Source organism: Piliocolobus tephrosceles, chromosome 8, assembly GCF_002776525.5.
Source record: "Piliocolobus tephrosceles isolate RC106 chromosome 8, ASM277652v3, whole genome shotgun sequence".
Classification (NCBI taxonomy): Eukaryota; Metazoa; Chordata; class Mammalia; order Primates; family Cercopithecidae; genus Piliocolobus; species Piliocolobus tephrosceles.
Window position 1 is genome coordinate 70,226,410 of NC_045441.1, and position 15,789 is coordinate 70,242,198.

Genomic DNA, 15,789 nt, shown 5'->3' on the forward strand with positions numbered 1-15,789 from the left:
AAAAAAAAAAAAAAAAAAAAGTGAATAAGATAAGTAAGTGAAAAATGACTGAATGGATGGTTTTTTTAAAAAAAAGATAAAATTTTCAGAGAAATAGTAAGTGGCAACATAGAAGAGGAATAGAACATAGGTAATCTAAAAAGGCTATAAATTGAAGACCTAGGTCTTTGGTATAATATTCCAAAATTCATAGACACAGTTTTCCTAAAATACTATTTAACCAGAAGGTTTCAGTGAAAAGAAGTACCACTACTTAAAATTGCTAGAGTCTCTATGCTTTTTAGTATTCATTGAATTTTATACATAAAGTGCTTCAGGTATTTAATTTAAACTCATGACAATGTGTGAAGCTTTGAGATTTATGATGGTGAAAGTAAACTTTCACAGACCAAAAAATGTTTTCATTTTTCTAATAGAAATTTTATAATTAAATACAGTTTATGCTAAATAACCATAATACTAGTGGAAGAACATATTTGTTTTTAGATTAAGGAGAGCTGTAGAATCCTTATTAACAAGTGAAGGTATAATTTGTATTTGTGTTATCAGTAAAACAACCAGTTGTCAATTTATCTACTAGAAAAATAATTAAGTGCTTAAATGCAAACATAATAAAAAATATAGATTCTGTCTTCAATTTGCATTAATATAATTATACTCCATGGCTCACTTATCAAATTACTTCTCTCTACAGAAACTATTTCTTTACTGTCACACACTGATAACAACACATAATTACCATACCATGTAGAATTTTCTAGGCCTGAAACATCAGGAAAAGTATGCAAGACAAATACTTTACCTCGGGTGCCACTGATATACTGCATAGGATTTTTAGAGCTATTTGCCATGTCTTACATTTAATTTGGACAACTAACATTTATATATTTTTTGTATTTTAAAATTATTCACAAAATTAAATCAAACACAAGAAGAAGAAATCCAGAGGGCACAAGTCCAAGTCTCAGAGGAGATGGGGCAAAGATATCCCCAATTTATGTCCTGCAGTTGTTTTATTTTGTGCTTAGATATAAAATGTTTTTATCAGTCTTCGCTGCCTAATGGATACAGCCCCAAATCGATTTTTTTTTTTTTTTTTTGAGACCGAGTCTTGCTCTGTTGCTCAGGCTAGAGTGCAGTAGCACGATCTTGGCTCACTGCAACCTCTGCCTCTCAAGTTCAAGCGACTCTCCTGCCTCAGCCTCCTGAGTAGCTGGGACTACAGCCACATGCCACCATGCCTGGCTAATTTTTGTATTTTCAGGAGACACGGGGATTCACTATGTTGGCCAGGCTAGTCTCAAACTCCTGACCTCCAGTGATCCACCCTCCTCGGCCTCCCAAAGTGCTGGGATTACAGGCGTGAGCCACTGTGCCTGGTTTCAGTTTCATTTCTTACAACTACTTCCTATGCAATCCACACCCCCATCGCATTGCACTCATCTCAATTTCTTCCACACACTATGCACTTATATTATGAACTTTCATTTCTCTGCCTTGTTCAGACTATTTCATCTGTATGAAATGCAATTCTCCTTCTTTTTTGGCCTGATCATTCTGCACAACCCAGTACAAGGTCACAGTCTTCATTAAACTCTTCACAGGTCCCACAGTCTTACTTCTTTCTGTATTGTCAATTTTTGTTGTTGTTTTGAGACAAAGTCTTCATCTGTTGCCCAGGCTGGAGTGCAGTGGTGTGATCTTGGCTCACTGCAACATCCTCCTCCCAGGTTCAAGTTATTCTTCTGCCTCAGCCTCCTGAGTAGCCGGAACGACAGGCATGCACCACCATGCTTGGCTAATTTTTGTATTTTCAGTAGAGATGGGGTTTCATTATGTTGGCCAGACTGGTCTTGAACCCTTGACCTCAGGTGATCCACCCACTTTGGCCTCCCTAAGTGCTGGAATTACAGTCAGGAGCCATGGCACCTGGGCTCTGTATTATCAGTATTTTTACTTTTGTTTTCTTCGTTACTCAAATCAAATCACTTTGGTTAAGCTTGGTGTCAAAAGAGAGAGAAAATATAATCTTTTACCAGTAAAAACATTAAATATTTGCAAGCAAAAGAAAATCTACCACAGTCTGTCCTTCTGATTACAATCATTCAGATCTTTTTCCTCCTTCAAAATACACTCACCAAGGTGGAGATAACTTAAAAGCCCTATATTGTCATTATTTCCTGATCAAAGTCAACAATCTATGAATAATGCTATAGTCTTTATGTTTGTTCTCGATATATCTCCTCTTGATCTGGAGATCTATAAAGAACAAAAACAAGTTATTTGCCCACAACACCCAAAATACAATGGTGAAACAGGAACTGGATGACTACAATGAATGATACTACTCAGAAAGTGAAGAATGGTCCTGAAATTTCACTGTCTTGAAGTTGCTGCTAACTTAAAGTGGGGAATAGTCCTTGGTTAGGCCCTGATTTTGCCATTTTGGGATTAGTTCTAGTCGAATTTTCTCTGTGGCTCTTGCCTCACACTCTGGGAAGTCTTATCTTAGAGCAGTCTAAGAAAGCCATTAGAGAATAGACCCTCTTTGGAAAATGAGTACGTCTCTCTACCAGCTTCCTACCTGCAAAAGATGGAGGAGCCCAAGTGTCTTTTCACATTTCAAACCATGACAGTTTCTTTAATCCAATGCTGATAATTCTTTTCACAGTACTTACTCTACCTCTATTTGATTTCAGTTAAGTCCATGCACTAATGCCACAGCCACGATTCTTTTCGAGACATACCTCTGTCTTTCTTTAGACTTAATGTCAGTAACCTTAATCCCACCATGCTTTGGTTGGAGAGTTACATCCTCACCTGTTTGTCCAGACTTTAAAATTGTTCAGCTGAAAGGATTTACTGAAGGCATCTTAATTTACTGAAATGTTTTAACAAAGGTATGATGGCCACATTCTTGATTGGGCCATTGTCTTCCTATCAATTCACCTTTGTAGCCCAAATGCCTTCCCATCTTTATTTTAGACAGCTAGATATGAGAATCAGTCAGATCTTCCAACTCTGCATGTCTCTAAATTTCTGAATATTTTACTCCCTGTTATTACAGTTTGCAAACTGACCAATCATTGTGAGTCCAAATCTTTACTGTACTACCTTGTCAACTGTAGCCAATAGTAACTGATACATGCTAACATACTCTTTGCCTGCTATTTCACTGAAAGCTACCAGTTCACTGGGAACATTAACTGCCTCCCAATTAATTAAAATAAGTGTTTCACTAAATGTTGCAATACTGCATTATATATAGATAGCCTTCCTTCTAGTCCCTGGTAACAGTTACTTTGTCACCTATTGCCAGGACCTAAATCCTATGCCACATATTTTAGGATTTTTTTGTTTTGTTTTGTTTTTGAGACAGAGTCTCACTCTATCACTCAGGTGTGATCTCGGCTCACTGCAACCTCTGCCTCCTGGCTTCAAGCAATTCTCGTGCCTCAGCCTCCCAAGTAGCTGGGATTACAGGCATGTACCACCATGCCCAGCTAATTTTTGTATTTTTAGTAGAAACGGGGTTTCACCATGTTGGACAGGCTGGCTTGGCCTCCCAAAGTGCTGGGATTACAGGTGTGAGCCATCGTGCCTGGCTCATATTTTAGGATTTTTACCATGATAACATGTTACCACACTTTCAGTGTCAAATTATTTATTCGTCAGGGTAGGCTAGGTTATGCCACATTAACAAACTACTCCCAAATCCAGTCACTTGCCAACAATAGGGGCTTCTTTTTTTTTTTTTTTAAAGACAGAGTTTCACTCTTGTCGCCCACGCTGGAGTACAATGGCACAATCTCAGTTCACTGCAACCTCCGCCTCCCCGGTTCAAGAGATTCTCCTGCCTCAGCCTCCCGAAGTAGCTGGGATTACAGGTGGCCGCCACCATGCCCAGCTAATTTTTTTGTATTTTTAGTTGAGACGGAGTTTCACCACATTGGCCAGGCTGGTCTTGAACTCCTGAACTCAGGTGATCCACCTGCCTCAGCCTCCCAAAGTGCTGGGATTACAGGAGTGAGCCACCAGGCCTGGCCTATTTCTCATTGTTAATACCTGTACACTGCAGGTCAGTAGTGGCTCTGTTCCAAGTAGTTCTTACCCTTACACCTAAGCTGATAGAGCAGGCTCTATCTAGAATATCGCTAGTCTTGTGGCAGAGGGAAAAGTGAGAACATGGCACATGTTGGCTCTTAAAGCTTCTGCTTGTGCATGGCATGTGCTACTTCTCACTTCTCATTTGCTAATAAGGCAAGTCTTCTTAAGCTTGACCCTAATGAGGCAAGTGATATCTTCTTCTAGGTAGAGGCTGAAGGTATCTGCATACAATTTAATCTACAACACATACCAATTCCACTTCTGCAGCTCAGGAATTTTGCATTGTTTCCTCTACCATGGATTCTTTTTCTAGACTGTCACCTCTACCTATCCCTACTTAAAATATAGGTGACATACTCTTTCCACTAACTTTAATGTGCAAAATTGAAACTTCCACAATTTGACATTTTGGTTAATATTTAATGAAATTTATATTTGTAACCTTGCTTTGTTAACATCTCTAAAGGTATCACTTAGTCTGGGTGCGGTGGCTCACACCTGTAATCCCAGCACTTTGGGAGGCCGAGGGGGCGGATCAGGACGTCAGGAGATCGAGACCGTCCTGGCTAACACAGTGAAACCCCCTCTCTACTAAAAATATAAAAAATTACCCGGGTGTGGTGGCATGTGCCTGTAGTCCCAGCTACTTGGGAGGCTGAGGCAGGAGAATTGCTTGAACCTGGGAGGCGGAGGTTGCAGTGAGCCGAGATTGCACCACTGCACTCCAGCTTGGGTGACAGAGTGAGACTCCATCTCAAAAAAATAAATAAACAAAAATAAATAAAGGCATCACTTAGCTATCTATATTATTGTTGTCTCTAGAAGCTAGGTCAATGACAAAAAAAGTAAGTCACTGGATTTTACCTTCTTACTAATCATGGCATTTCTACATACCTACTTATCAACTATTATTATTCAAAATAAAATATTGGAAGAAGAGGTCTCCTTTCTTCTAATTTATTTGCTGAAAGCCTATCTACACTCACTAAGGTTTCTTTGTTCCCTTCTAAGTATTTTCCATGTTTTTGTGCTGATCTTTTAACACAGCCATGCTCCTTCCTATAGCCTATAAGGTCCTTGTCAGAGATTTAGACATAGACCTTACAGACTCCACTCTTTGCTCTCATTTTCCTCCTCTTCTCCTTAGTTATGGATCAACCACACTGATACTTTTTTAAGCACTCTTTTTCTTCTTTTTTTAAGTCTCAAAACCATTTCTCTTGCCAATTTAGTGTTCTTCCCAGATCTTTACCAGGTTACTTCCTTCCTTGCATTTAGGTTTCAACTCATATATCCTCAGACAGACCTTCCCTGTCCTGTCTACCTAAGGTAACCTTCTCTCGTCCACCTCTTCCATGTCATGGTCTGTTTCATAGATTACTATTTTATTGGCTTGTCACGATCTAAAAATTATCTCATTTGTTTATTGTTTGTCTTCCTCAATTAGTATGTAAGCTCCATTAGGGCAGAGTAATTTTCTTGTTCACTGCTATAACTCTAGTGACTAGAACAGTGCCTAGTGAAGAGTAGGTACTTAAGAAAGATTTGCTGAATGAATGAAAAAAGACCAGTCTTGATAAGCTTCATGACATACCACCTTAACAGTTACCATCTATTTTTTTTTTCCTACCTACTGGCCCTACCTCCTCTTCTAAGCATTGCATGTTGGAATTCCTCAGCTCCGTGTCCTCTGTCAAAATTCTCACTCAACCTTCTCTCCCTAAGTAATCTCGTTCAGTCACATGGGTTCATTTCTTATCAATAAACTGAGTCCTAAATTTATACTTCTAGTGTAGGTCTCTTCTGCTCCACAGAAATCCACTTGAATTTTACACAGGCACTTATACATCATTCTCTATGGCTTCTTATTTCAATAACTGGCAACAACCACAGAGCTGCTCAAAACTGAACCTCTGAAATTATTCTTAACTCCTCTCTCATTCCCTGATAGTCAACCACCAAGTCCTGTTAGTGCCACCTTCTAAACGTCTCTGGAATCTTTTTATCTCATCATTACATTTTCTACAATAGCTCAAGCTACCATTATCTCTCACACAGACTATGGACTATTGCAATGGCCCCTTGATAGGTCCCTCCCCTTTCACGCTTATCCCTTCTAATCAATTCTTAACAAAGCAATCATTTAAAAGCACAACCTTCCCAAGCTCTCAACATAAAACCCATGATGTGTAAGTGGTTATTGACCCAGAAGATCTGATCCCCACCTTGCTCTCCCTTTTACTTTCCAACCACAGCAGACCTCATAGAGCTCCTCGGGTTTTCACTAGCTTCAGACCTTCACGTGTTATTACCTCCGCCCTGTACACCTGCATCCTCCGCTTTCCCCTGGTTAATGTCTACTCTTCCTTCAGAGTTAGTGTAACTTCCGGTGGAGCCTTCGTCTACGATTTCTGGTCCCAGTTATTAATATTTGCTTTATCATTTGATTAATGCTTTAAGCTACGTATGAGATTGGAGAGGGTTCAGAGTGTACGTTTTATCCCAAGCCCCCTCCCCCACCGCCCCCCGCAAAGCCTGTCATATGGAAGACGTTCGGGTACCAAAAAAAACGAAGAAAACAACAAAAAAACCCCACAAATGAACATTGGATTGGGATAGTGGGAAAGATTATCTGTAGGTACACGGCCATTGAAAACACATTTTAAGGATGCAATTTGGGACCAGGGAGGGGGGATAGTGGCGTGTTGGAAAGGTCTTTGTGGCGACGAACTTTCAACCGAGGGCCAGGATCTCAGGGTTTAGAAACACACTGCCAGGACTATTATCATCTTTAAGTCATTTACTAGTTTTTAACTTCTGATTGTGACAGCCTAAGACAGGAAGCAGCTGCAGTCTTCTCAAACCGCAGCCGCTGACCTTAGCGGCAAGAGACCCGGCCTGACCTCCAGGCGCCCGGCGCTCGGCTCCCAGAGGCGCCGCGCAGCTCCCTCAGCGGCAGTCAAGGCCGGCCAGCGCGCGCCCGGCACGCGCCCCCCCAGGGCCTCGGCGCGCGGACCCGGGTCTCAGGCGCCGCGGGAGAGGCCCCCCCGACTCACGGAGCGCGGGGCCCGTGCGCCCCGGCGTCGACCGCATTCCTCAGTACGTGGCACCCTTGGAAAGTGCCTGTCTGGTCAATCGAAGAGTCCTCGTTTCGCCAAAAAAATTTCCCCTCAGAAATATGCATAGCACGGCAGTGAAGGGGTTTTCACTATGAAGTGGAATGATGATGGTCCGACCAGGTCAGGAGGAACATGTGAGGAGTTGGATCTAAGCAGGCATTGTTGAGGACAGTCGCATTCGGGCCCTCCTGCCGCAAGCTACCCTCCTAGCCAAGGGTCCTTCAGGTAGGAGGTACTGAGTGACTTTGAAAGTCCATACTGTCTCATTGCAGATACTACTTAGCTCAGGGCCTGGTGGCTAGACAGGTTCTCTCCTTTCCAGTCGGAGGCCTCTGCCGCAAACATGTTCCGCCAGATCCTCGGTCAGGCCAAGAAGCATCCGAGCGTAAGTTCTTGACCTCTCTCCTAATGTTTTTCTTTGCCCTTCTTGCGTCAGGGTGCGCCTCTTTCTGTTCCCTGGGAGTATCCTTATTTATGGCCACTTACTGTCCGTCAGACAAGACCCTACCTTTCCTAATGTTTGTCATCTTAGTTGCCCCAGGCCTCTGTGACCCTCTACGTCATGCATTGTGGGGTTTTGTCTGGCGGGCGGAAGGTGACGGACACTGCTAGAAAAAAAAAACATAGTGAATATTGAAACAGTCTGGTGGCCGCGCTGTTTTGCAGGTTGTGCGGTCCAGGAGGGATAGATGTGCGCTGTGTGGGTCAGAGACTAGCATAGGTCAGGTTCCCTATGTGTTATACACCATCTCTGGAGGATCTTGTATTCACCGCATTGCACCACCAGGCCTTTTGGTAAATAAGAGGGGTCCGTGATCTGAATCCTCACTTTGTCTGGACGTCGTTGCGTTTGGGAAAATTTCGTAGTGCGGAATTTAATTGCAGTTAAGTTCTTTCGCATCTCATTTTCCCTCAGCACATCAACGTGCTGTAGAGCTAACTCTATGCCATCTTTAATCTGTCTTAAATCCAGTTACCTGAATACGCAGCAAGCATTGGCAGCATTACGTTTTCAGAGATAATGCTTAAAGCCAGTATTTGTAATAGATATGTTTACTTATTCAGACTCTATTTTTCATACATCTTTATGGAGGCACCCTTAAATAATTTGCAAAGAATTTGTTTTTCAAGCCCCAGGATAAAGGAAGCAGAAAATTTAATGGGAATGACATGTAAATATTAGAGAGGTGAAGACTCGATACATTTTCTTGGAAATTTAAAAATGTACCTGTAATTTGCTCCACATTAAAAAGTAAGACACTTAAACCAGAGTCATCTTAACATCCTTTCCAAGTTCCATTTCTTTCTTCAGAACACAGTATAAGAAATCTTACCTCAATGTAAGATCTATTTTATTTAAATTTTAAGACGAAACAGCACATTAACAGTTTGAGACTTGGAAATCAATGTGCAGAAACTACTGTAATCTCTCGTTAGTCAGTGTCTTAAGTATTTGAAGATGGTTATTCTATTTTGTGTTTGGTTTTAGTTGATCCCCCTCTTTGTATTTCTTGGAACCGGAGCTGCTGGAGCAACACTGTATCTCTTGCGTCTGGCATTGTTCAATCCAGATGTTTGGTAAGTACTTAAAAATATTTAAAACTTTGATAGCTTGTCAAGGCAGTTTGGGAGCCACAGTCTTTGTAGGTCGATAACATCAGGGTAGTAGAAAAAATCTTCCATTTACAGTCATACAGTAAGTTCAGATCTCAAATCGGCTATTTTCATTTACTTTTTCTGGTACATGAAATTATCTAATTTTTCTGAGTCTCGTTTTCTCTTTGGTAAAGTAGAACTGCTAATACCAAATCTTGTAATGTTTTGAGGATTGACATAATAATAATAGTTTTTATAAAATAATCATGGTTCTTGGCACATGTAAATGTTTTTTGCCTGCACTTGCACATTTGCAGTTGAAAAACAGTAGACAGTAAAAAGATTGATTCATCGTTATTCTATGCACTTTTCTATATATCACTTTATTAATGAAACGGAAAGCTTTTGTGAAAGCCAGGTAAAAAGTATCTTGTGGTAGGGATTCTGTGTTCTACATTTTTTCTAATTGATTACATGAGATTGCTTATTATAGATCCTCTACCTGTTTCAAGTCCATAATGAAGTAACACCGTACTCCATCTAATAGAAAATAAGATTGATCTATTCAAAAATGTATTCTTAAGTACAAAACACTATTTTAAATAGTGCTTTATTATTGTAACAGTCATAATGTTTTATTTCTTTTAGTTGGGACAGAAATAACCCAGAGCCCTGGAACAAACTGGGTCCCAATGATCAATACAAGGTAAACTACAAAATTGTTTTAAAGTTGTTCGAAATTGTGTTGTAATAAGTTTTGTCATGGGGTGGGTTTTCTTGAAACTGGATATATGAGTAAAATTCCATTATATTGAACTTTGAAGCACTGTTAGGTGGTTATGTGAAATGAAAATATACATTTTCATTTCACATAATTGCTCTAATATTTTTTGCTAGCTTTTTATTGCTAGTATAAGAAAAGAAGCAAAAACAGTATAGCTATCATTTACCATTTTCTTAGTTCTTAGATAGTCTAACACAGTGTTCTCAAACTTGATTGTACATAGAGCTTGTTGAAATACAGATTCTTTAGCCTAATCCCCAGAGATTCTGATTTAGCTGGTCTGTTGTGGGACATGAGAATTTAGAGTGGTCTGTGGAACTGCTCTTCCAGAGAATGATTTCATGGACTGAGACCATTTATTGATTCCCCAAACATAACCTTTCTTATTTGTAATTGCATACAAAGACCCTGCACAGTGTCAAAACCAAGGGCAGGCCAGGCGCAGTGGCTCACCCCTGTATTCCCAACACCTTGGGAGGCTGAGGCAGGCAGATCACTTGAGATCAGGAGCTCAAAATCAGCCTGGCCAATATGGTGAAACCCCATCTCTACTAAAAACACAAAAATTAGCCGGGCATGGTAGTAGATGCCTGTAATCCCAGCTACTCGGGAGGCTGAGGCAGGAGAATTGCTTGAACCTGGGAGGTGGAGGTTGCAGTGAGCCAAGATCATGCCCCTGCACTCCAGCCTGGGCAACAGAACGAGACTTTGTCTTAAAAAAAAAAAAAAAAAAAAAAAACGAAAACCAAGGGCAGCTTCATTAAGATACCATATACCATTCACATACTATACAGTTTATGTGTTTAAAGTTTATAACTCACTCAATACACTTTCCATAATATCAAGCCACTTCATCAAAAGAGAGTAACTGGCCGTTTGGTTTATCACTGTGAAGAATAGGGTCCCCGATCAGTGTGTGTCTAGCACTCCTTGACAGGTATACATCTATGATGGATTATCATTACTCGTAGCAACGTTTTTCTTTGTTGTTGGAGACAGTCTCACTCTGTCACCCAGGCTGGAGTGCAGTGGCGTTATCTTGGCTCCCTGCAGCCTCTGCCTCCTAGGCTCAAGCCATTCTTGTGCCTTTCTCTCCTGAATAGCTGGGACTACTGGCATACACCACCACACCCAGCTGATTTTTTGTATTTTTAGTAGAGATGGGGTTTTGCCATGTTGGCCAGGCGGGTCTTAAACTCGTGGCCTTAAGTTGATCCGCCTGTCTCAACCTCCCAGTACTGGAATTACAGGCATGAGCCACTGTGCCCGCAGCCTGATAGCAATTTTTAAGATCACCCTTTGTGGATTTCAAGTTTTCCACTTAACCTGATTATAATTTGGCTTCTAAATCCTTAAATAGTTCTCGTTACAAGAAGAAAATAAAAATGTAGTGGCTAAGCTGAAACAGCTATCTCATCTGTGTGTGACATTTTGCCTCAGAAAAGATCAAATGGGCATCCTGATTTATTTTTCTGTCTTACACATTTGTTTAAAGTAAGTCTATTCCAGAGAAAATAATTCCACATACAAGAAACTTTTAAAAAGTAAACAAACAAACAAACAAAAAAAAAAACCAGCAGGCTTTGGTTCTTCCACCAAAGAGCGTATTGAAATCTATGGGTATGTATAGTTCAAAAGGTGTAACAGATGATTCTGATAATGCAGCTAGTTTACTAATGTTCTGAAATATTGCAACACATGCCAAGATGAGTCCTTGGGAACCAAAAATGAAATGTTGCTGCAACAAAAACCTAATGTGTGTGGCATAGCTTGGGCTGTTAATAGCTATGACACTGATATCAGAGTCTGGAAAGATGAAGAGTATCATGTTATGTAATGATAGAAATGAAAAGGAACCAAATCCAGAAACTTGAGAACCTGGAGTAAATGAAACTTACCTAATACTTTTTCTAAACCCATTCAGGTAGACTAGATTATCATCTCCATCATTCATAATCTCTCACCTAAGAGAATTTGTTTTTCTGGCCCACTGACATCAGATTTGATTTGTGACTTGTGGGAAATTATGAGTTCGAGGAAATGATACCTGCCACTCTTGAACCATTATGTGATTCCTCTGTTCTTTTGCATCTCTCATGAGACCAAAATTGACAAGTAAGGGCTACTCATTCGCCTTAGAATTGGAATGAAAAAAATATGAAGCAATCAACATACTAATGGCATATAATGTGAGTGAAAAGTGAACTTTCATTGTTGTAAGCCACTAAGATTTGAGTGTGTTAATTTGGGCTGCCATAACGAGGTACCATAGACCTGGTGGCTTAAAGAACAAATTTATTCCTCAGTCTGGAGACTGGGAAGTCCAGATCAAGGTGCCAAACAATTCTGCTCCTGATGAGGGCCCAACCCAGTTGTGTCCTCACAAGATGGAAGGAGAGAAGTGAGCCCTCCTATAAAGGCACTAGTCATGAGTGTTCCACCCTCATGACCTAATTACCTCTCAAAGGCCCAGCCTCCAGATACCATCACATTGGCGTTTGGGGTTACAACATGAATTTTGGGAGGACGTAAACATTCAGTCCAAAGCAGAGGATTATTTGTTGCCATGCCATAATCTAGCAAAAGCCATGAATAAAACAGCAAGAGACAGGACCAAAATAAGATTTGAGCATTAAAGGCCCAGCAGTACTTCTCAACTGAATAACAGTTGAAGCTCCCCAAAGCTAAGATCAGAATATGTTGTGCCTTCCCAACTGTTGTTTCAGAGACTCTCAAGATAGCCAGCATTAAACAGAAAAAGAATAGAGGCAGGGAAGTTGAAAGCAGGTTTTAAAATTCTAGAGAGAATTTTGGATTTGAAGCGAGTAAATCAGAAGCCTGCTTAGTTTTAAGAAAATTGGCAAAAATACCATCATGTTTGCGCCTTTGACTCTGCATGGTTGTAGGGCCTTGATCTTGCAAGTTGTAGAACTTGATCTAAATTACCTCTTTTATATATTAAGAATGAGAAGGGTTATTGTGATAATTAACTAAGATATACATAAAGCATCTAGCTCAGTGCCTGGGCAGGAGCCCAACAAATGTTTATTTTCCTTTCCTTAATATATACCTGCAAACCCTTCTGTTATTTCTAATGTTTTGTTAGTATGTTAGAGGATAGCACAAATAGTTTTTTTTTTAATCTTATTATCTAGATTAATTGTTTCTTAAAAGAACACTGTCAGAACAAAGAATACTGCTTTATGGATTATTTATAATTTTCTGTCCATAAAAGCTTGTATCTGTCTGTATCTCAAGGATAACTTGGTAATAAGCTTTACAACCTGAGGATTTTTTTTTCATCAGTAAAATAAATAAGAGATTTTCAGAAATAAATAAGTTCGGGTATATTTGAAGAAATAAAAGGGATTTGAAGAAAGAATGAATACAGATTTGTGAACTTCATGCCTAAAAACCCTGAAGAAAGTGTTTATAATTCTGAAATTGTGGTTCTTTGGATGATAAATATCGTAGTCTTCAAGGAATTATAGCACAACCTCTTTAGCATTCTTTGGCGCAAGAATGAGTAAACCCAAGATTTTAGCCTTATTTGGGCTTGTGTACTAGCATTAATGTGTCGTTATTAGAAACTCTGGACCAGTTTCAAATATGTCATTTTTTTTTAAGTTACTGAGAGAGGGAGTTTTTTTGTTTTTTTTTTTTAAGCAATCACAGTAAGATTTATTTCTAAAATTAATTTTAATTGATTATAAAGAAATGTTGGAAATTTTAAACAGCAAAAATACCATATTATTTAAAAGCCATTACCAGAGGTGAAGTGTCAGTTTGATATTGAATATAGCCTGGGTTAGGGAATTAGTGAGAGAGAGAAAATATCTCAAAAGTTATGTAAACCACAAAACAAAGCAGTAGCTTATATTACTAGCCTCTTTTTGTTGCCGGATCGCTCCCTGTAAATTACAGCAGTTCATTCAGCAAGTAGGGAAGATAATTTCTTGTTAATCCTCTATTCTGTTGGCGATTCTTCCATGTACTTAATAGAGTTAAGGCAAAAACTTACTGAACTGGAAATGTGTATCAGAAGGAATTCTTAATTATTCACTTTGAAATAGAAGAATTTTCCTTACAGGTTCCAAGTAGTAGACTGTACTGACACTGCTCTTCTGAAATAAATTGAATATTTTTACCTTGCCAAAACTATCATTGAAGGCTGGAATTTTAGGTATAGTATTTTTCTGTGAATGACTTTTATGTTGTTATTCTTTTAAAAATTCATGTCTGTAATTGTTACTGTAGAAAACCAAATACAAAGAATTCTAAAACCTTTGTACCATCTCTGTGTATTTGAGATTACTTAAAATATCTTTTTTTCTGTTCCAAGTTCTACTCAGTGAATGTGGATTACAGCAAACTGAAGAAGGAACGTCCAGATTTCTAAATGAAATGTTTCACTATAACGCTGCTTTAGAATGAAGGTCTTCCAGAAGCCACATCCGCACAATTTTCCACTTAACCAGGAAGTATTTCTCCTCTAAATGCATGAAATCATGTTGGAGATCCTATTGTAATCTCTATTGGAGATTACACTGATTAATAAATAACTGAAACTTGATATGTGTCACTTTTTTATGCTGAAAGTACACTCTGAACTTTAGAGTATAGGAAATTAACTATTAGAATTTAAAGAATTTCTGAATTTCTATAGTTTGAAAATACGACTTTAAGCTACTTTAATAAAACACTTCCATTTTGTGTATAGACCGTTGGTAACTCACTAGAGCATACATAACAACTAGAACTGGAAATTACACAAAAGTAAACTGGGAAGCATACTCAAGCATCTGACATTGGCAAAATAGAAAGCTTTGAGTTTCTCTTCCTGGCAGTTGTTGAAGTGTGTGCAGTTTTTAACAATGGTTTTTACTTGGCATTCTCTTTGTTGTGATTTTCAAGGTTATAAGTGACTTTGGTCCTAGGATTGAAGTTGAAATCTGAGTTTATCACTGCTAACCATAGTGCTGGTAGTCAAGAGATCTTGAGAATTTCTGCTGCTGAGTCTTGGTGCAGGTTCTCTTTTCTTTTTTCTTTCTTTTCTTTTTTTTTTTTTTTTTTTTTTGAGATAGTCTCTGTCACCCGGGCTGGAATGTAGTGGTACAAACACGGATCACTGCAGCCTCGACCTCCCGATCTTAAGTGATCCTCCTGCCTCAGCCCCTAAGTAGCTGGGACTACAGGTATGTGCCACCATGCCCAGCTAATTTTTGTATTTTTTTTAGAGACAGGGTTTTGCCATGTTGCCCAGGCTGGTCTTGAACTCCTGAGCTCAAGCGATCCACTCTCCTCAGCCTCCCAGAGTGCTGGGATTACAGGTGTGAGCCACTGCGCTCAGCCATAGTGCAGGTTTTCAAAGGCCAGGAAGTATATTCATAATTTTAAGGTGGGGAATATAGCAAGTTTTCACATAGGTGTGTGTAAGTCATCACATCATAGAAACTTGAGGAATTTACTGACATTAATTTTGGATGTTAATATATAAGTATACAATTAAATGTTTACAGGGTAATAGGAGCACATTTTAAATGTCAGGAACTGAGCTAAGTATTTGAATTACATGGATTATCTCAAAAATGTTTAAATTTTTAAACGGGTTGAATTACTTGAATTCAAATGGTGGATATTTAAACCCATGTAGTTTTGAATTGAGAGTGTGTAGAGTGTTTTCAGTTACCAGATTCCATGCTTTTAGTTCCTATGTGTCATGCATAATTGCAACCTCTTAAGAGCAGGGTTTCTTAACCTTGCCACTATTGACTGTTTCTGAAAGACAGTTTGGTTTAGCAGACCACCCCATGCATTTTAGCATGTTTAGCAGCTAACCTGGGCTCTACCACTACACATGAAAAGCACTCCTTCCCTCCAATTCCCACAGGCTATGAAAAAAATGGAGACTTACCAAATGTCTATTGGTGGGCAAAATTGCTCCATTCCTACCTCTGTTGAGAATTACTCTAGATCCTTTGGCACAAATTACCTCAAAGTTTAAAACCGTGTAAAGAAACAGTGTGTCACATAATTGAAAAACATTAAGCAACTCCAAATAAATGCTACATTAAGAAATTAGTAATAACATTTTCTAGAATTGAGGATCGTTTTATGAATCCTTAAAAATTCTGAGTAGTATCTATTTTGTGTCTGTCCTCGGACTTTGCAATGTAAGAATAA

General features: G+C 39.2%; 1 protein-coding gene across 1 annotated transcript; it reads left to right on the forward strand.

Moving 5' to 3' along the window:
• Positions 1-6,934: 6,934 nt before the first annotated feature.
• On the forward strand, positions 6,935-14,179 carry NDUFA4 (NDUFA4 mitochondrial complex associated). The gene is made up of 4 exons (XM_023224869.1): positions 6,935-7,611; positions 8,716-8,804; positions 9,471-9,528; positions 13,949-14,179. The coding sequence occupies exons 1-4, from the start codon at positions 7,570-7,572 to the stop codon at positions 14,003-14,005; spliced, it is 246 nt and encodes an 81-aa protein (XP_023080637.1). The 5' UTR covers positions 6,935-7,569; the 3' UTR covers positions 14,006-14,179.
• Positions 14,180-15,789: the final 1,610 nt, after the last annotated feature.

What these genes read in the sequence shown, in the direction of transcription:
- NDUFA4 (XM_023224869.1), top strand. Translation starts at nt 7,570, where the DNA reads ATGTTCCGCCAGATCCTCGGTCAGGCCAAGAAGCATCCGAGC. An exon ending in AGGCCAAGAAGCATCCGAGC is followed by an intron (nt 7,612 to 8,715) that starts GTAAGTTCTTGA and finishes GTTTGGTTTTAG; the next exon opens with TTGATCCCCCTCTTTGTATT. An exon ending in TTGTTCAATCCAGATGTTTG is followed by an intron (nt 8,805 to 9,470) that starts GTAAGTACTTAA and finishes TATTTCTTTTAG; the next exon opens with TTGGGACAGAAATAACCCAG.